Genomic DNA, 20,983 nt, shown 5'->3' on the forward strand with positions numbered 1-20,983 from the left:
TGACTAGTGTTTAAGCAATAAGACGTCAAGTATTAATGTATAAGAAATGTCTAAAAGCAGGGAGGTGTAATGAATTTAAGCCTGAAGAAGACGGGATTACATTTGAGCAAAAAAGGGATTAAGGATATTTATAGGTTAAAAGTTATGAAGACAGTCTTTAAGCTGAAAGAAACAGTGTTGAGCAAATAACTGTTAGAGCACAGATAGACTCTAAGCACAAGGAGGGTAGAATAATTTAAGCAACAAGGAGCAAGTTTGTAATCAATAAACACTGAAGTTATAAGGAGTCAGTGTGAGCGTCTATATATAATAAGCAGGAAAGGAACAGACTGCCACAGTGACGAAGAAGGAAGCTAAAAACTTAAGAAATCAGGACCAAAGATGATTTTTAAACATTAAGTTTAAAGTGATTGTAGTTTGGATAGTTTTATTTGTTTTATTTGATCACCCATCTAGTGTTAGGGTTAGTGTTTGGTAATGATAGTTACATTAAGCTCAGATATCTGTCTACATAGTCAAGGATTTAGAATATGAAGGGACATCAAAATAGTTCATGTTTAAAACTAAAAGTTATGAAGGTCTCCAAGCAAAAAGGGACTTCCAATGGCATTAAGTAATTATGTGTATGGGTAGTTTTATGAACTAGCAGGTAGAGTGCCTCAAGGTAGAAAGCAATAAGGTTGGGATAAATTTTAAGGCTCAAGCAGAGTTTGATTTATGAGTATGGCATTTGTATTTATATGAGCAATTGTGTTGTTTGCTCTCTGTGTTTCCGCGGTCGTGTGGCACTTCAAACACGATCCTGTTATCTCACACCGCGCATAATCTTAGAGTCAAACAAACACGTTCATATAAAATTAGGCTATTTTGTTACCAGTCATGCATAATGAATGCAGAGAGAAAGAAAGGGAAAACGACGGGAAAACGAGGCAGAAAATGAGAGGGGTCAACAGAAGTCCAAAAGGCTTAAGGCTGAAAGAAAGGGATGTGGCAAATGGAAGAGAAGAGGACTGTTACGAGAGAAAAAGGGAGAGCCCGCAGTGGGAAAACAAGGACAATGGCCGTGTTTGTGTCGTCTTTGTCACTGTGGCATTTCGGAGGACAGAGGGGCCGTCTGTGTGTATTCGCTTCCCCATCCACTCAATTTGTGGAATTGATCCGCTCCCTAATAGTGAGCAAAACAAAATAAAAAAGAAAGAAAGTCCGCCTAATCCAACCACTATTTATAACACAGATGGGAGAGAGGAGAGGGATACAATTTAACAGTAGAAGTGCTCCAAAAGCCTGCGATGAAGAGATGAGAAAAAGATAGAGGAGGACAAATGAAGTGGAACAAAGACAGAATAAGGAAGACTCGGTGCAGTTGGAGTAAAAACAAGAAGCTTGAGCGTGTTGGGCTTCCAGCCATATGAGGGGCTTTCAAAATAGAGTCTCCCAGCAAGAGGCCAGCCAGCTGCAGATTAAGATGGAGGCAGGAATGGGAGGGAAAAACGATAAAAGAAAGGAGATATCAGGCAAAATGGAGATCAGAAGGAGGACAAGAGAGTGACTGCTGCTGGAGGAAGTGAAGTGTGAATGGAAAGAATTTGAGCTAGATTGATCAACAGGATGTTTGTGGTGGTAAAAAGTGAGAGGCGGAGAAGACGAAGGAGGGACAGAGAGTGATATATGGGCAGGGAGAGAGAAAATGAGCGAGTCCTTATGTTTCTGGAGATGTTGTTGAGTGTAATAAGAGCTGGTTGTTGGAAGACAGGCCAGGGCGCGGTTATTCTTATTCCCAGCGGCCCTACTCATCTTTCCTCTCCTGCTCCCTCTGCTCCTTTTTTACCTCGCCCACTCCTAATCTGCCGACGGAGAGAAGAAGCACTGCTGTCTGATTTGGGAAAGGGAAAGTGGTTGCAGGAGGTGTTGAGCTCAAAAAGAGCAAGCGGACAAGCCGCTCGGGGCATTGCCACTTTTTTTTTATTGTTTGGGGGTTTTTTTGGTGATCTAAAGTGCTGACTCTAGATTATGAATCAGGTTTCATGGAATTATATCCAGTATAATATCTCTGATATTATCCAGTGTCAGATAAAATACTGCAGTTGAATCCAATACCTTCGAGCACAAGCTGTTTGCTTATTTTTTTAGGAAATATGGTTTGTTGATCTGATCTTTGGAAGCATATTGAGCTGTGAGGTGGGCGTTTGCTTGCTGTCGCAGGCAGTGAATTTGGTGTAGACAGAGTACAAACAGTACAAGAGCAAGGATCATCTAAACTTCATGCTGGTCCCTGCAGTCCCAGTGTTATAAGCTCGGGCAGACGGAGAGAACACTTTGGTGTGTGCGTGTGTTCGAGTGTGACTCTTCAGCCTGCACACAAACACAGTGAGGGCGAACCTTCCTGTAATTGTCTGCGCCGACAAACAAATCAAATTTAGCTTAATGTAAAGCGATACAGCGCTAGACGACTGCTGAGCTGCACTGCAGTGTTGTTGTTTGTACTCGTGCCTCACTGGGCTGAGTAGTTTCTGTCATTGCATGAATCTTCTCCGTTATGCACTAAATGTAAAGTGTTAGATAGACGCACTGACGTTATTAAATGCTTTCAAATGTGTTTAAACAGCTGCTTTAGAAGTATTAAAATAGAACTGCTGACTTGAAAGGCAGCACAATAATATATCATCTTAAGATCTTCATGGAGCACTTTTTAAAAAGGCTCTGTCTCAGTGTGCCTTCTGCACAATTCATATTTTTTGATAAGATAGATTTACTTATCTAACGTATCTGGGAACACTTAAATGCAGCCATAAAAGAAGAGATCAAATAACGTGTAATCATATTATAGTAGAAACAATAAAGTGAGTCTGACATTGATATTAAACTGAGGTATTCTAGTAGAGTAGCTTTGCATAGCTGACATTTCAAAGCATTCTTTTATATACATATATATGTATTTATGTGTGTACATGCACTGAAAATATAATCAAACGGTGCAATATCCCTGATGTGAAACAAGATGTTTGGCCCTCCACTCATATTGGACACATTTCAGTCGACTTTGCTTCAATTGGCTGCCCATCACAAACAGAGGGTATGAACACCAGGTGGGCGGGGTTTTTGTGCTCACAGCTGTATGCCTGAGATGATCATGTAAGGGACCGTGTGGGAATTAGAGCCAGTTTCATGCAACAAGCAATTTCATGGGCGTTTCTTGTTATTTCAAGACAAATAAAGCTGATAGAATTTCTGAATCTGATTGAGTGCATTTGTGTTGTTAGAGCTTTTCACTTTAATATTAAATATGAGATGCAAACAGATCCCAGTGCAGTTGAGAGAGGTCATCATGAGGCTGAAAAACCAAAATAAACCAAGACTTTAAAGATCGCACAAGACAACTAAAGTGAGTGATCACATAACTTCACAGCTTTTTATCAAGGCAAGAAGACACCCTGGGAGGCAGGGTACAAATGAAGAAGTAGCAGAATGATGGGAAGAGGAAAATATGGAGAAAGGTCGTGATCTTAAGCATGCCACATTATTTCTCAGACATGGTGATAGAAGCAGCAGGAGCAGCTCTGAAGTGTAGACGGCTATACTCTCAGCTCAGATTCACCCAAATGCTGCAAAACTGAGTGGACAGCGCTTCACAGTGTTAGTCGATGATGACCCATCGCATACTGCGAAAGCTACCCAAGCAAGACAAAGAAACTGGGTATTCTTCAAGTTAGTCAGCTGATCTCAACCAAACAAAATATGATTTTTAGTTATTAAATACAAAACTGATTGACACAACTGCACACGTACTAGTGAGACTAAAGGAATATGTAACAAAGTAACAAACAGATTTAAATGTAGAAAAGAAAGTAACTAAAGACAGAACCATGGCAGTTAGATGTTCGTACACTGACTTTAATATCTGGAACTTTGGCCATCTTTAATGTGAGCAGTACATATATGACAGAATATTAAGAAAGGACTCACATGTCTGCTTGTTTCTCCTGCACTGAGCAAGAAATGTTCAGCGTGTGAGGAGTCAGTGTTATAAGTTAACTATGTGCCAGAACACAGATAATTGGTTATTGTATTTCTGACACAAATCCACAAATTATTAAGGTGGTCTGACCAACCACCTTAATAAAATGCCTCGACTTTCCTCGTTTCACTGCAGAAATTGTTGATCCTCACAAGCGTTATCATACCAGACCGCAGACACGCACGTCCCAGATGCAATCAACGTGGCCTTTGCCTTGATCCATTGTGCTCTAACGATTAAGCCTTACACCCCTGCTCGGTGGGTCAGCTCTGCTGCTTTGCATCTCATCACAGCCCATTCATCACCGCACGTCTGTCTCCACCTCCAGCAGCCCTCTGTGACATCAGCTTGCTACTGACCTCCCACCGAATCACGTGCACGCTCATCTCATTCAAAACAAACTGCCTCACAGTAAAGAAGACCACGCATACTCCCATCAGAAATGATGAAGGCCAGACGGACAGCAGGTTAAAACTCTGTTCTTAGAATTACACAAATAACCATAAGGGGCGAAATTAAATACAAACAACACAACATATGAACTGAAAAGCTTTTTTCTATTCCAAGAGGTAACCCTTCCACTTCTAGGCTTCATCAATACAAATCCTAACAAGTAAAGTTTATATGCTATGCATTTTAAATACGCCGTCATTTAAAAAAAAGGATACTCACACTCTTATTTCCCAATATCTCACCCATACTTTTTTCAGTATTTGACGTTACTTTCTCAGGCACTCTTTATCATTCAGTTGATCCCTTTTTTTCAGTTATTGTTCAGTAATTGCCTTGTTATGTTGCTTGTGAACGCCAGTGTCCAGGAAACACTGTGGATGGATGCACCTTTTTCTGCTTTTCTTCCAAGTCCAGCTGAGGAGTTTTCCTGCTGTTTTGCTTTAGTGGACAGGGGTCTGTATAAGAACAACTTCACCGCTCTCTCTTTCAAGTTACAGATACATAAGGGTGTGGCAATTTAGAAAAATCTGGCCTGTTTCAAAAAGGACATTTTTGATGTAGAAATGAATCTCTGAGGCTTTTGAATATGCAACCTTGACTCACTGTGGTGCCTTGCATTTTGGATTCTAGCAAAAGACGCACTTTTAGTTTTCAGCGAGTGTTTTCTCATTGAGGAAGCTTCTTTGCATATTCAGAGTGAAGATTTATCCCAGAATATATTTAGCACCATAATTTGGGGAAATACAGTAAATTCACATATATGCGTATTTGTTAAAAAAAGGCCTGACCTGCACACTGAAGATAAGCTTTCAGAAATAATTCCAGTCCATCATGACTGAAATTACAGAGCTCAGAATTAAAGAAATATGCCCTGATGTGTTCTCTCCATTACCCTGTAGCAATATTTCCACTACTCTGTAACCTTTCTGTTAATTGGAACACTAACACAAAGGGCCTCTGCGTATTTGCACACAGATGACAGCTCATCGTTTTGCTGCGAGCAATTTCACTATTATTACGATTTGGAACCTGAGTGTAAAAGGCCAAAAATTTATCTCCACCTCATGCGCTCGTGCGTGCACGCTCGCTGCTCACACGCTCTTTTGGAAGTTGAAATGGTGGAAAAACGCATTAAGTGAAGCCTGCATGGAAGAATTGAAAATGTTAATTCATAGTACATTCTGTATGATTTCCTCTTCCCGAGTTGTCGCTTCGCCCCAATGTGATTCAATATCTTTTTAATTATGGCTTTTGAAAGGAGAGGGCCCTACACTCACCATCTCTCCATGCTCAGGTCAACATATGGGAAGATGATATCGCACTGTTCTGTTACAAAGTGAAATATGCTTTTGAAAGCATAGCCTCTGCTTCTGTGGCTCAAAGGGGAGAATCTACCAAGTCGTGATGCAGTTGATTCTTGGGTTAGTCCTACTTTTTAATTCCCCCCACCGAAGAAATCAACAGCTAAAATATTCATGCAGACCTTTAAATCCAAAGGCACTTCATCTTTCCAGATCCTGTCGGAAATAAGCGCATGTCAGAGTTTCCCCTCCCTCTCAGCAGGCTGTGTCAGTGTTTACTGTCAGCAAACATCAATTCCCATAAAATCAGCGGCCGACGGTGACGCACAGAGCGTGGCCGACTGCGCTCCATCCCCATGACTAATCACTCATTTGATGATGCAGTGGAAAGGAAGCCGTTTGTCTCCATCGGGGGACCAGGGGGTGGTGTCTCCGAGGGCCGTGGTGGACAGCGTGCTAAACTGGAATGCTCGACACAAGTTTAGGCCTAATCGTCTCATTGTCTCCGTTCTGCTTGAAAGGATCAGCAGCCGTGCTAAGCTCCTCGGGGTACCAGCACTCAGCTGCTCTCTGCCATCTTGCTTTGTCTTCGCTGCTGTTGTTTGTGTTTACTGAGCCGAGCAGTGTTTTTTTTTTTCTGTTATTAGATTTCATTCGTCTTGTTGAATTTGTGTTTTAGTTAATTGTCGTTTAACCTGTGCATCGTGGCATCCTTCATAGTAACTTTTGGCCTTGGAGTGAATATGCATTTCTTTTTATCAGTAATAATTGAAATATGGATTTTAAGTCAGGATAGGTTCGATGGCACGCCCGTCCATGTGCGCGCATGGACTGTTTGAAGTGCGAAAGCAGCACAAAGTGATGCCTGCCAGACATGTTCCTATGTTCATGTTCATGTTTGAGTGTTCTGTTGCCGTTACTCGCCTGTATTCAAATTGTCTGGGATCATCGGATGCCTCAGATTTATTGAAAGAACTTAGACGTATCCAGCACAAACATGGCTGCCTGATGTTTGTTTTGGGCTCCAGAGCGAGCTCTAACAACATTTCTGCGGCTGAGCAGATTATGTTACAGTGTCGTGCGTTTTTCACTATAGCCGACAACAACTTTGGCAGCTGAGGCGGTATGCTGACTTTAAAGCTTGGCGAGGGAGCGTAGGAGAGGAGCGGGGGGGGTTGGTGCAGAGGGCCTTCCAGTATAAAGGTGAAGAGGTCGGTGTACAGGTGTGCAGTGGAGGGCACAGACTCGTGGTAGCGAGCCAGCACTGATCCTTTCTCTATCTCATATTCTGTCCCAACTAACTAGCAACATATTCCAGTAGTCTGTGAGGTATTTCACTGCTATAGGATGCAAGGGACAGTTTCTGCCTTCAAGTCGCAGGGTTTAGCTGTCCCGTGAGAATGGATCTTGATCTATGGTCGCCCGGGGAAAAATAGCAGGTGGAGGTGTGTGTATTTATGTTAATGAGAGATGGTGCAAGAACTGCACACTTTGAGAGTCATATAGTTGTCAGGATATTGAGTTTCTCCCCTTCTACGTCCCTCAGGACTTTGGAAAATTATTTATAACTTGTTTATATTCATCCGAGACCAAATACTAGGCCCGCTGAAGATATAATATATCACGCGGTGGTTAGGCTTGAAAATGTTGCTCTTGAGCTCCCAAAATTTGTATGAGCGGACTTCAGTGGCTGCTCAGTAAGACAGATATTGTCCCGCTTTTATCAGTATATTAATTATCCTACAAGGGGAGAGAGGATACTTACATAGAGGGGGTATCCAAAACCCACTGGAGGGGGGAATAAAATGATGACTCTGCATGACGAGGAGTCGACATGGATGACTTGAAAGAACTGTAAATGTAAAAATACCTCAGTAAATTGGCCTGCTTCTGACTCCAAATGTTGGGAAAGTGGAAGGCGATTCTTAGCGATGTATCACACCATCTTTATCGTGAATATATCTTAACACCATCACGATGCAGGTGCAGGTATCAGCTTTGTAGACATCTTGTAGTCAGTAATCGTTTATACATAGTAGCAGAAATCTGTTGAACAAAGGCAGGTGATGTGATACTTTGTGTGTTGAGCTGGCACACTGGATTTCTTCTTCTTTAATAAAAAAGCAATAATGTGCTTTACTATATGTTCCTTTAATAAAACAGTAAATTTGAAAATTCACGGGTAACACGATTAGTAATATTTTAGCGTTAAAAATATAATTTCAGTTAAAGAGCTTGCACATACTGGTGGAAAAACCCTTACTGTTCATTTAGATCAGCTGTGGCGCAAACCTTATACTGGGTGGGTGGTGTAATAGATTTGTTAAGCACTGTATGATACTCAGTATGTCAGATAAAGAATGAAAGGAGGAGCTGGACAGGAGTTGGGTTGCAAAGTGGCTTGGAGATACACAACATGTGTGGGCAGGCTAAAGTGGGTAAAATTGCTCACCCTATTCACATCTGGATGCACAGACAAATAACACTTGAGCCATCAGCTGTTGGTTAACATTGGGATCAGTGAATCTACTGGATTTGAACTCAATATGACTTTGCAGGCTATCTGAACTAACACCATAACTGATTTGTTCATAGTTTATTTGGAATGACTGAAGGAATCCTGTTAGTAATCTAGGTTTTATATCCAGACACGTAAAACCTATTGACACTCACATTTTTAATGTTTGATATCCCACTCTGCCTTTAGTGATTTGCTCCACCTGAAGCCTGTAACAAGTCCCAAAAGTCAGCAAAAAATGTATTTTTCTATCTGTTCACTTAGTAAAAAAAAATCTTGCGCCCTTGTTACAGTCGACTACTATACAGCCGTCTAACAACTACTTGTTTCAGAGAACTGAACATGGCAACCCAACAGCTGCCTGAGAAATTTCATTAAAAACGAAAACATCTTTGATCAGGTAGTTTACATATGCTGGACAGCTTAGCGTCCTGCCATGAAATTGGCTGCACACAAAAAAATTAAAATAAACTTTGTAGTTTTTTGCAAAATTCATGTCCCGTTTACAGCATCATCATTTTGAGATTTGGCTCGAGCACGCACGTGATGTCGTAGCTGCATGTGTTCTTTCGGTTCAGCAACCTTTTGAAGACTCTGTTTCTTGTTTCTTATCCTTGGCTCTGTATCTCGGCTGCTGCGTGGATTCAAAATGACAATGCAGATTGTGTCTTTGAACGCAGACATCGACTCGTAGTAAATGGATACACGGGCCTCTCTTTAAAGATGCACTGTCTGCCTTCATCTTCAACTTTCCTTTTCGTGCCGTTCTCTGTCAGCTAATTTGTTAGTTTACAGTGAAAGCAAAGTTGCGGTGTGGTGTGTGTTGCTGCGTACACACCGAAGGGCCAAAACCTGCTGAGATCTTAAAGGACGGGTTTGGCCCTGTCCTTGAGTTTGACATCTTTTAGACTGTTAAGCTGTCAGCCTGCATTTGAGGTGCTGAAACATCAAATATTCAAGGTTCTCAGTTTTTGTACAAAAATGACTACAATAACCGCGAAGACAAGACCCTCATCATTTATTCCACAATGACATAAAAGCAAATGTTACGTTATTAAGAGATTTTTCAAGTATTTGCCATGACCATACAGGGAGAGAGTTTCAAATAATTACGTCCATGTTTGTGAAAACCAAAGACATGCAGTAAGTGGGTTTAGGTTAATTGGGGATTCTTAACAAGTGTGAGTGAGAGATGGTCAGTGTGTCAGCCCTGCGACAGACTGATGATCTGTCCAGGGTGCACCTTGCTTCTCACCCTATGGTAGCTAGGATAGGCTTCAGCCCCACCGCAGCCCTGATAAGGATAAGCGGAACAGAATGGATGGATGGATGGTTTCGCCAATATCGGCCTGCCAAGTGCTAAACTTCGAGCAAAGCGTTGAGCAGAGACCTCTCTCCCATATGCCGTCAAACCCTCTGTTTCCAAGGGAAGGCCAATCAGATAAAAGCTGCCATAAAGGGAGTGAGGCCCTGAAAAGAGCAGGCTGTTAATACATTTTATTTCAGAGGGAAAGCTGGAGTGCTGCGCCCTCTACTCTAGCAGAGTCTAAGATTAAAAAATAGAGGTTAAAATAAGCAAAAGGTCCCTCTAATGCTAAATCATTTGTATGTGAAGTTGAAAAGCTACAAACTAATAATAAGCTAAAAGTAAAACACAGAAAGTCTTACTTGATATGAAGTGGATCAGCTGTGGGAGGAAAAAGGGGGAAAAAATAGAAACTTGGAACTTTTTACTTTTTTCCCTTGAAATATTAAATGAAAATTACTATTTTTTTAAAGATATTTGCAAGAAAAAGGTTTTACTATGGTCTGAAATACACATATAATCATTTGGAATTATACACCAGCTGTAGGTGGTTACTTACATAACTCACTGAGGGCTTATACGGAAAAAGTATTACAAATCATATGAAAAATATCAAATGCTGTTAAACAGCTGTGGCCTATAGCTGTTATCAGATTAAGGCAGTTGAGCAAAAAGTTTATGATTTTGTTCCCTGTTGAAATGGAAATATTTACATACTTTAGCAGAGATGGAGCACACACTTCTGAAAAGCCATAAAAGCCATGAAACAAAGCGCGAGTAAGCCTCAGTCGGTCGCCCCGTACAGTGGCTGTGTTGACCTGTTTTATAAATCTACTCCATTTAATTCCTTTAGTCGAACATGCAAACGTTAGTGTAAAACAAATGAGTCAGCTTTAAGCCCCTCCTTTAGCTCATGCCTGTGTGAGAGTATTCACCATCTGCCCATTGTAAACATGGACGTTAAGGATTTGTCGAGGCTTTGTATGTATACGTGGACACTATCCCATTTCCCCAGCTGCCTCCATGGTATGGGACATTCTGTTGTCGTGCAGCACCTGTTCACATTGTCAACAAAATAGCTGAAGAGAAACAAATTATGCAAAAAGTATTTTTAAAGCATGATTGCACGCTTTGATGAATGATTGAATTTTTTTCAACCCACATGTGGTTCAAGTATGGAAGCTGAGGGTGGAGAGCTAACCACCAGCCCATCTGTGGGCATCGCACGCTAAGCTTTAGTTGTGGTAGAAACACAACAAAGCCAGAGGCAGGGAAAGAGAGAGAAAGAGAGGAGAGCTTGTTACCCTTGAGGGCCTCGGTCCTATCAGTCACTGTGCCACAACGATTCGCCCTGTAACTGATCCGTGGACGCCGAGTCTACAGGTCAACTGTGACAGTCTGCTTTGTGCGTGTGTGTGTGTGTGTTTGCATCTTGTGGGTTTGTGTGCGTGTGCATCTGCATTCTGTCCCTCGATGCCGCTGCAGCAGAATGCAGAAACATGCATGTAGGAGGTGCGCATGTGGTCATTCGCTGCTAATGAAATGACATGCAGGTAGAAGCACGGCGAAGGGCATCATGGGGTTAGGCATGCAGGACAGCAATATGTTGCCACAGCAACAGTCAATGAGACTTTGTCCAAGTGAGAGGGAGAGGCAGGAGAGGCGGAAACAAGTCAAAGTGGAGCAGTTGCCATAGCGACTTCTCCATTGCAACTGCCTGTGAATTTCTCTCTCGCCGGTGTGAGTGTGTCTGCCTGACTGATGCGCTGGTTTTAGCGCCATAGCTCTGTATGGATGTGTCTGTGACACCCTAGTCTATCACTGGAGATTTACGGTGCTACATTTGCAGCCACCTTACATACGTTTGTGTACTTAACACAGCATCTACATATATATAAGCAGCTTTCAAAGAGAGCCGCACGCCCTCCATCTCTCCTGCCTTCTATAATAGATGCAGTAGTGGTTATTTATGTGGTTATTCGCCACTACTGTTTGCTCATATCCTCAGGCCTGCACGCACACACACACTCGCAGACACACAAACAGAAGCCAACAGGGGCTGCTGTCACTGTGCCACTCCTCTGAGTCTTCTGTGCCATATGCTACCGTAGGCTCCTGGCAGGCAGGAGCGACGCTGCTCACAGTCAGCTAGGAGACTGGTTCAAAGGCCAACGAGGGCCCATCGGGGACCGTCCTACGTGCACGCACAGCGCTGCAGGAGAGGGCGTATGCTGAAAACTCTCAGGACTGACATTGGATGCTTTCTGAAATGAGCTGCATGAGTTTCTTAGTGGAGGATGCCAGAATTTATCATCATAGCTTCCCTGAGCAACCATAGAGTTTAAAGGGCACCTGTTATGCTCATTTTCAGCTTCATATTTTTATAATTAGACTCCACTGGAGTAGCTTTAAGTGTTTTATGGTTCAGAATAGCCTTTATTCATCTTTTACCAGGTCTTGGTGCAACCTGTCAGTTCATCCAGTGGGTGGGGTCAAAGAAGTGTTCTGTTTGGGAGGCAGGCCATGCCCTCAAGCCAGTGGTAGAGAAATCACTGTGTCATTGTTTGTATTTTTTGTTTAATATGAGCATCCACCACTGTAACAGTATATTATATGTATATATCATCATATATTATATATAAGAGAAAATAAGGAAATAAATAACACAGTAGGTCTACATTAACTGAATACCTTCAGCTTGCCTCAGAAATTCATGTTTACAATATATTGCAGAGAATATGTTTTTAAGTACTTGTTTTCACATTTTTAAGCATTATTATTTAAGTTAGTGTTGTCCAGGCAACACTAGTTTAAATCCATCCATCCATTTGCGTCCGCTTATCCTTTTCAGGGTCGCTGGAGCCTATCCCAGCTGTCATAGGGCGAGAGGCGGGGTACACCCTGGACAGGTCGCCAGTCTGTCGCAGGGCCAACACACAGGGACAGACAACCATTCGCACTCACACTCACACCTAGTGGCAATTAACCTATCCCCACAACTTAGTTTAAATCACTATAGCTAATAATCCGGTTGTTCAGTGATGACGCGACGAATCCTACTTCCGGGTCTAAAGTAGTCTGCGTTTAATATGGCTTTTGTGTTGTTAACATGTTTAATGTTATGTATTTTCTTCTATTTGATCTCAGAAAGCTCCTAAAACAGTCAGTGATCACTGTTGACCTCCCTCGGCTTTTATTACCGCTAATCATTTATTTAAGCTCAGTTTTTAAAACCTTACGATGTAACTACAGCCCAGCCCATGCAGCAGTATATGAATGACTAACCTCGTATTGTGGATGGATTATCTCAGTTGTTCTCCTGGCTGAAGTTTGGTCCTTTTACAGCATCCTGCCATGCAATTACATTTGTTCCTGACCACCGAGAACACTCACGTCAACTTTTATCGAGTGGAAAAAAAGTTAGCTTGTTTATATTATGCTAACATAGCTGTGTGTCGCTAGCGGTCACGTAGCACATCATTATATACCAGCTAGCCCAACTTCAGTAACCCTACAAACGTCACTGCTGTTTAGTTTTCTGTCTTCATTTATGCTGGAAGTGATAACAGAGCTGTACGTTTTAATTTGTTTCCAAAACCCTGCAGTCAGGACATGCTATATTGTATTTAGATAGAAGCTAGCGAGCTAACTCCCTGCTAACTTCTAACTCCGTTAAATGTCATAAATTCCGTTTTCATGGATGCCTGGATGTTAAACTCAATTGTTACACCTGGTAGAGCAGAACGCTGATCATTTTATTAAAGATGAAAGACTTTAGACAGTTTTTCAACTCTCAGTAATGCCATAGTGATCGTTTGATATATGGACCTGCAGCGGAGTTTAGGCCCAGACACGGCTAGTGACGTCAGACTGAACAACCAGATAGACAGATCCTGCCTCCAGTTTGCACATTTATACTTACTTTCAGTAAAATAAATACAGAAAACTTTACGGGAAGCAACTCTGGAGCTAAACTTTGTTTTCTAATGTTCTTGCGTAACATTTTCATGGGTAACTTTTTAGCTATCTTTCCATTTTTCACCTCCAGGCGGGACCCACCAACAATTTGTGCCAGTGCAAAAATGATAGCGTCCAAGAAAACTGTGTTCTTCTAGAGATTCCACACAGGGGAGTTGACCCAGAAATAGGTTTCTATAGCTGTCTCTGCAGCTCAAGGCGACTTGAAATTTGCATTTATGGGGGTTCCGAGTTCCAAGGTGCAAAATAAAATGAGGAAATTATGGAAATTTATTGCACACATGATATATTGAGAGCCAGTGGCCTTTTATTTTGTGTTGATTGCGCACTGAATGCTCTTCAGAGGGGAGTATACAGACATCAGCTCCACTCCTCTGGGGCCCGGCTTTGATATGTTTCCTAGTGTCATCCTGGTACCTTCTTTTTTACCTTCTGTATGTTGTGCCACATTGCTTTGAGTGTGTTTACTAGAGAGTGGCTGTTTGAAAAGTGTTAAACATCTCTTCTCTGCAGCAGAGAGCTCTTTGGGGTGAACTCTGACACCAACACATTGAGCTACCCCATCATAAGAGCTGTTGTGCAGATATTCTGTGAATTTATCTGGACATTCTCTGTTGAAACTAATTGCCTCAGGCTGCCATCAATTTTCAGTTGCACACACAGATGCTTTTGCACTGCGCTAGGAATTGCATCAGTTTTAGTCAATCTGGGCCTCAGTGTGAAGTAAAGACTGATGCACGACAGGCTCTAATGTGAAGCACTACAGTAGCTGGTAATTTTCTTCAAGCCTTTTTTTTCTCGCTTTAATCACCAGGAAACATTTGACAAGATTCTCACGGTGGCGCCTCTCGTTACTGCCTGTTGTTAGAATCATTGGCTGAAATCTAAATGAGCTCAAGCCCATTTTTAAAGGTTGGCATCCAGCCGCAGTAAGTAATGCAGCACTGATCCAGTGCTGTGTTTTCATCACGCTGCAGTTTGTTCCATATACTATGGTCTAACACAATGTCTAATCATAACTGTGAATGCAGTCATTGACTTTTTGTTCTTTCACACTCTGTTTTTCCCTGTTTGTGCATGTAGATATCCGTGACCGCAGGAAGAAGCCGGTGATGCTGTTTATTCACGGCGGCTCCTACATGGAAGGCACAGGAAACATGTTTGATGCCAGCGTCCTCGCCGCCTACGGCAACGTGATCGTGGTAACCATGAACTACAGGCTCGGCGTGCTCGGTGAGTGGCCCTCATGACTTTTTCATGCTAACAGATTTGCACCAACAAATAGATTCGATTTATATTCCATATCTCCCCAAACGCTGAGCTAAAAGAACGTTTCTTCTTTTCTCTAAACTGAGTCGATGATGGGTGACATGAATAGAATCCATCATTGTAATGACAACCAGTCCAGGGCCTGATCGTTACAGCTCACTTGCTTATAGATTTCCCCTCACTGTCTAAACACCGATTGTGTAATTCTTTAATTTTCTTTGAATACTGATGGCCTTTTTTTTGTTTTTGTTTTTGTTTTTTACAAAACTTTTGCATTGTAAACCCTTTCTTGGAAACAGGGGGAGCTGAGATGAAGACACTAGCCAGACTCGTTCAGCTGAAACACACCAGAAAGGAAGTTTGGCTTGTCTTTACCCAGTTTGCAGTGTGAATAAAAAGAAATAAAAAATGTTACAATTCAAGCTTAGTTTCCATGGTATCCCTTGGTGATGGTGCCAGGATAGATCACGATCATTTGGTAAAGTTGTGGATAGTATTGTGGTGGAGCCTGATACAATGGGACTGGAAGGATCAAATTATAAAAATGTGCAAAGACTCCTTGAGTGTTTATGGTTAAATGCTGAAGTCTAAACCAGGTTGAATCAGGAGGACTGCAATTTATAAAGATGTGCACAGTTTTATCCATCCAGCCATTCGCTTCCACTTATCCTTTTCAGAGTCGTGGGGGGTGCTGGAGCTTATCCCAGCTGTCATAGGGCGAGAGGCGGGGTACACCCTGGACAGGTCGCCAGTCTGTTAAAGGGCTAACACACAGAGACAGACAACCATTCGCTCTCACATTCACACCTATGGGCAATTTAGATTGATCAGTTAACCTATCCCCACTAACTGCATGTCTTTGGACTGTGGGAGGAAGCCGGAGTACCCGGAGGGAACCCACATAAGAACATGCAAACTCCACACAGAAAGACCCCGGCCTAGTGGTGGAATTGAATTCAGAACCTTCTTGCTGTGCGGCAACAGTGCTAACCACCATCCCACCATGCATCATGGTCCCTTTTCTCATAAAATAGAAGAACGCAGAATAAGTAGAATGAAGAGCAGGTAGAAGAGAAGGTAGATATGGTTTTGCAATGTATTAATCAGAAGAATTTTACTTTCAAAAATGTGGTCGAAGACATATATGGAGCCATAATCAACAGTGACTTATTTTAAGTTGGGAGTAATGAAGCACATGGCTTCATATGCACTAGATTTCTCCTAAAATTTAAAAAAAAAAATCTTACCTTAAATCGTGTCTAGATTTGTCTACATAATTGTTTCCCAACCACTGTGGATAGGTGTGCCATGAGAAATAATCAGGTGTGCCGTGGAAGATTATCTGGTTCAACCTGATTAGTAACGGGCAGATTGATTACTTTCTCTTCCACTAGAGGGCAGTACAACTACCTGCTCTCATTAATTGGGTTGCCAATAAAACAGAAGAAGACGAAGAAGAAATTACATAATAGTCATGCTGTGAGTGAGACGACAAAGCGTGTAAAAAATAAATAGATAAATATTTGAAAAGAAAACGTAGTCAATCTGACCTGGATCCTGGAGAAAATTCCGACCCAGATGAAGCCCTGGCATGAGTAGTGGTCAAAAGAAAGCAAAAAAATTATACTGGGGACAAACCAAACCAATTCCACTGTGCCTGGTGCGCAGGGGGAAAATGATCAATATCCTTTTTGTGACATTTTTGTTTGGTGGTGTGCCGTGTGATTTTTCTAATGTGAAATATGTGCAGTGGCTCCAAAAGGTTGGGAAACACTGGTCTACATAGAGTTAAAGTTAAAGTGCTGCGAAAAACTGTTTACACCCTTCCTGACTTTTTTTTTTTTTTTTTTGCTTATTTATTATCCTTGCGGCACTATGTTAATAAGTAATTGCCCTCTAAACCTAATAACTGGTTGTGCCATCCTTGGCATCAACAGCTGCAATTAAGTATTTGTGATAACCGGCAGTGAATGTTTCACAGTGCTTTGGAGGAACTTTGGCCCACTCTTCTTTGTAGAATTGTTATAATTCAGACTGAAAAGTATTAACAGACTGCTTAAGGTGATACCAAAGCATCTTATTTTGTTTGGTTTCTTTTTGAGCTATTCAGAGGTGGACTTGGATAACCCAAATGCAACCAACACCTTCAGAGCACAATGATGGTTGGACATTGTCCTTCAGAATTTCCTGATACAGAGCAGAATTCATGTTTCCCTCAATTATGGCAAGTCTAACAGGTCCCGAGGCAACAAAACAGCCCAAGACCGTTACACTACCACCATGTTTGACTGCTGGTGTGATTCTTGTAGCATCATGAACTCTGAACTTGACTGAGGCAAGTGAAGCCTGCAGGTCTTTAAGTATTGTTCTGTGTTATTTTGTGACCTGATGAGTCATCAGTAGACTCTTGGAGGAATCTTGGTAGGCCAGTCACTTCAATACTGGAGTCCTAAAGCCTTAGAAATGGCTCTTTTCAGACTGATAATAAAAGTATGTCAGCTTTTTCATTATGTGGTGGCATGATTTGTTGCTTTGTGAGATCTTTTAGCTTACTTACTTAATTCTCGTACTCTTGTCACTAGGGCTGCCACAAACGATTATTTTGATAGTCGACTAGTCACCGATTATTTTTGCGATTAGTCGACTAATCAGATCATCATCCATTGGACGTAAAACTACAGCTTATTGCACCAGCAGCATCTGCTCTTATATAACTATCATTAGCTTACAGCTTTAAGTGTTTAAGGTAAGTGCTAACTAAAAATAAAGACAAGATGATAGTTTATTAAATTTTAATGAAATTTGCAGATTGTTTCGGTGAAGTTTAATAAACTCCTTGCTATCTAAAATATAACAGGACACCGGAGTAGATTCTGGAGCATCTCACACTTCTGATAATCAGCTGTCTGCTTGACGTTCATTCAGCTGTGTAAAAACTATAACTTTAATCTCAGACAAACTGATTTACTCAGGAACAAATAAAATACTAAAAAAAAGCCAAACAATAACATTTTAAGTTATCTAAGTGACTCATATATATTTAACCTGAGTAGCGAAAGACGGCGGTGGGTTTGAAAACGCTTTGCGGGGAGTCCGGTGTTCTCACGGCGCTAGTGAGCCTAGCCCCCGGCTCGCTAACGAGCTAGTGGGTAACAGATGTCTCCGAAAACGTCGGAGCGCTTTTGAAAATATGTGGTGTCCTGATAAACTGAGCAGATATTTGAGGTTTACACAGCTACATTCTCGCCTGAAAATATGTTAAACGTTTATTTTGTGACCCAGAAAGAATAATAAGAGTAACATTAAAACTAACTAGCTGCCGCCATTGTTGGAAACTGAGCTGGGCTGCGCTATGAATTCTGGGACACAGCTGCTTCTTCTTCTTCTTCGGGGTTTAACGGTAGCTGGCATCCTTGTACATGCAATGCTGCTATCTTCTGTTTCAGTCCGTTATTACACTCTTAAATCCTGCTATTATTCCTGCGTCTTTTGTGATCTTACAAAGCTTCAAACGACGCGTCGACTATTAAATCAGTCGTCGACGATTTTGATAGTCGACGTAATCGTGACTAGTCGACAAATCGTGGCAGCCCTACTTGTCACCATACATCCTGTTTTTTTATTTGGCCACTGAGTCCTGCATTGCCAGGAAGTCTATTAAACATAGGAGTGGAAGAAGAGAACAAGCATGCAAATCATATACAGATGTGGCATTTTTACTGACGTGGAAATGCACCTCACAATTCCTCATTTTAACTGCACGCCAACTTTCAGATGACTGTTTTGCAGATGTATAATTCATTCCACAGAGAGTAGGCATTGTAAAAAACAAAAACAAAAAAAAACAAACCTTTGCGGAGTATTTTGGTAGGGGAAGGTTTGGTTATGATGCACTTTTGAGCTGTTAGTACCAGCGGCAGCACTGAGAGAAAGTGAGGGATTTGGAAAGTGGTTAAAGTGGCTTTACAGGCCCGGTGTAGCACGCTGTAACCTGTCTGCTCAGTTCACTGTGAGATCTGCCAGCACACTATTGTCTGCCACCTCAGCTCTCCAGCACGAGCGCGTCATCCCTTTTTTGAAAATACACTCGACTTCTCCTCTTTGTTACCGCACTCTGTCTCGCTCCACTGAGACCAAGTAATTTAGCTTGGAGAGGAGGAACATGCCTCTAAGGAGGCAGGTGCTAACTAAAGGAAACTAAGTGCTTTAGATATTTCATTAGCCGAAGAGAGAGCGGGCTCCTGGAAGCTGTTTTAAAATAGGCAGCCTGGCTTTGATTTGTTTTGTTTCTTTCTTAAAGGATGTTGCTGTGTTGTTTTTGGAGCATTTAAACCGCCTTTACTGCGGTGACACATTTTCATTTGCATGCAATTACCTAAAGTGTTTGCTTTTCAGTGCTTCCCTATTGAATTCATCAGCATTTTTTGCTACAGTGAATAACAGAATGCAATATGAAATATCTATTAAAGGACTGTTAAAAGGCCTTTTTGTTGCTTTTGTTATTGTTGATTGCTGCTATCTATAAAAGTGTAATTCTTCTCATCAAGTTAATTGTTACAGAAAAGTGCTGGTAACAAGTTTGTTACTTTGTTAAGAGTGACAGTTTTAGCCAAAATCTAGCCGCTGTGGTTTAGAGTCAGCGCTAGTGTCATTCTCCTCCTAAAAGTGCTGCCACCAGGGTTGTGGAGCTGTAATTAGCTCCAATTAGCTTGCAGGTGAAGTGGTGCTCATTAGCAGCCGGCACACACTTGTTATCATACAGAATATTGTGAATACTACTGCAATGCCATGGCTATCCTGAGTGCTATCACGCTAGCTAACCTGACTGACACAACTGTAAAAGTGTGAAAAAGGTATTTTCTTTTTTTTCTTCTGTCAAATTGAAATGATTGAGAAAAACATGGGAGCATGCTAGTATTTCTCATGGTACCAGGTAGTTTATTTCATTTTTACAACATTTAATAGAGAGGAAGCACCAAATCACAGTTAGCTTTACTTTACTCATCTTACCTCTGTTAGTCCTGAATTTGTGTCTGGAGGTAGTCGAATATCATCTGAACAGCTAAACTCATTGTAAATTACAGTATATTTGCCATATCCTTTATTCCCTTTGAAACTCATGTAGTTATTTGAGCTATTTTTATAGCTTTAACAGCTAATGGCAACAGCAGACTACTAAGTAAAATGTTGAAGAAGTAGAAGTACACTGTCACTGTTAATACAGGAACTAAGAGGGTAAAAGCAGCAAGGCCCTGCTAAACAAATGTACTTGATTTCCTTGACTTCCTTAGAAGTGCATCAAGAGTGAGGACCACTATAAAAGAACAATTTGGCAGCTTGTTGTTAAGCGCATTCAGGTTTGTGTTACCACAATGCCACAGAGGAACCTTATCAACAGTTGTTATTGCCCATCAGTCTGCGTGTCTGTTACGTGGCATTAATGATCAAAGCAAGCAAACATGTGAGAGATTGATAAAGTCATACAGAAAGCAGTTACTAAATAAAAGAGCTTTTCAATCATTGTGTGTACTTTTGTTTAACCATGGCTGTATATTAGCCAGCTTAATGCTTATATTTTTGTGTATGTATGAAAAAGAATCCACAGTGCTTAGGACCAGCAGTGGATCAGTTTAGACCAGATGGGCCACCAAGCTTGTAATAGACTGGCAGAAACCCTGTTTCTGAAAGGAAAAGCAATTCTAGCAAAGTTCCAGGTTAGATGAACTTGGGAATAGAAAGCAAAGGCTAGTTTCCTGTTTTTCTCAACATAACAAGGGGATTGGTAACTTTTCAGGCATTAGGTTTCTACCTCCAGACTAAAACCTGGCTACACTGTTGGCTTGTTAACTTGTTAATTCGTGCTCCCAGCGCTCTTTGATTTGTTTTTATCAGTAAGATGTAAATAGTTTTTTTATATGTGGTCAACGACAGCGTCACATATCTGTTAGTACTCTTATAGAGCAATGCTGTATGATAGCTCTGCATACTGAGGATATTCATAGTGCTGTTTCATGCCAGCTTGAACCTGGTGTGTTGACTTTTAGAAGAAAGTAATCCTGTACAAAAGACATTTAAATGTGTGGATTACAAATGTACTTTTCAAAGATGATAAAAATAAGTCAGGTGTCGCAGCGGCATTAGAT

General features: G+C 41.4%; 1 protein-coding gene across 3 annotated transcripts in view; it reads left to right on the top strand.

Annotated features, from left to right (window-relative positions):
- Window positions 1–20,983, top strand: part of nlgn2a (neuroligin 2a) — a 242,338-nt gene that overhangs the window by 143,340 nt on the left and 78,015 nt on the right. For all 3 annotated transcript variants that reach the window (XM_026161606.2, XM_026161610.2, XM_080299829.1), the window contains one exon: window positions 14,655–14,804. In XM_026161606.2, coding sequence (XP_026017391.2) covers window positions 14,655–14,804 — 150 coding nt within the window. The remainder of the gene's footprint in view (window positions 1–14,654; window positions 14,805–20,983) is intronic.

Source organism: Astatotilapia calliptera, chromosome 3, assembly GCF_964374335.1.
Source record: "Astatotilapia calliptera chromosome 3, fAstCal68.1, whole genome shotgun sequence".
NCBI classification, from domain to species: domain Eukaryota; kingdom Metazoa; phylum Chordata; class Actinopteri; order Cichliformes; family Cichlidae; genus Astatotilapia; species Astatotilapia calliptera.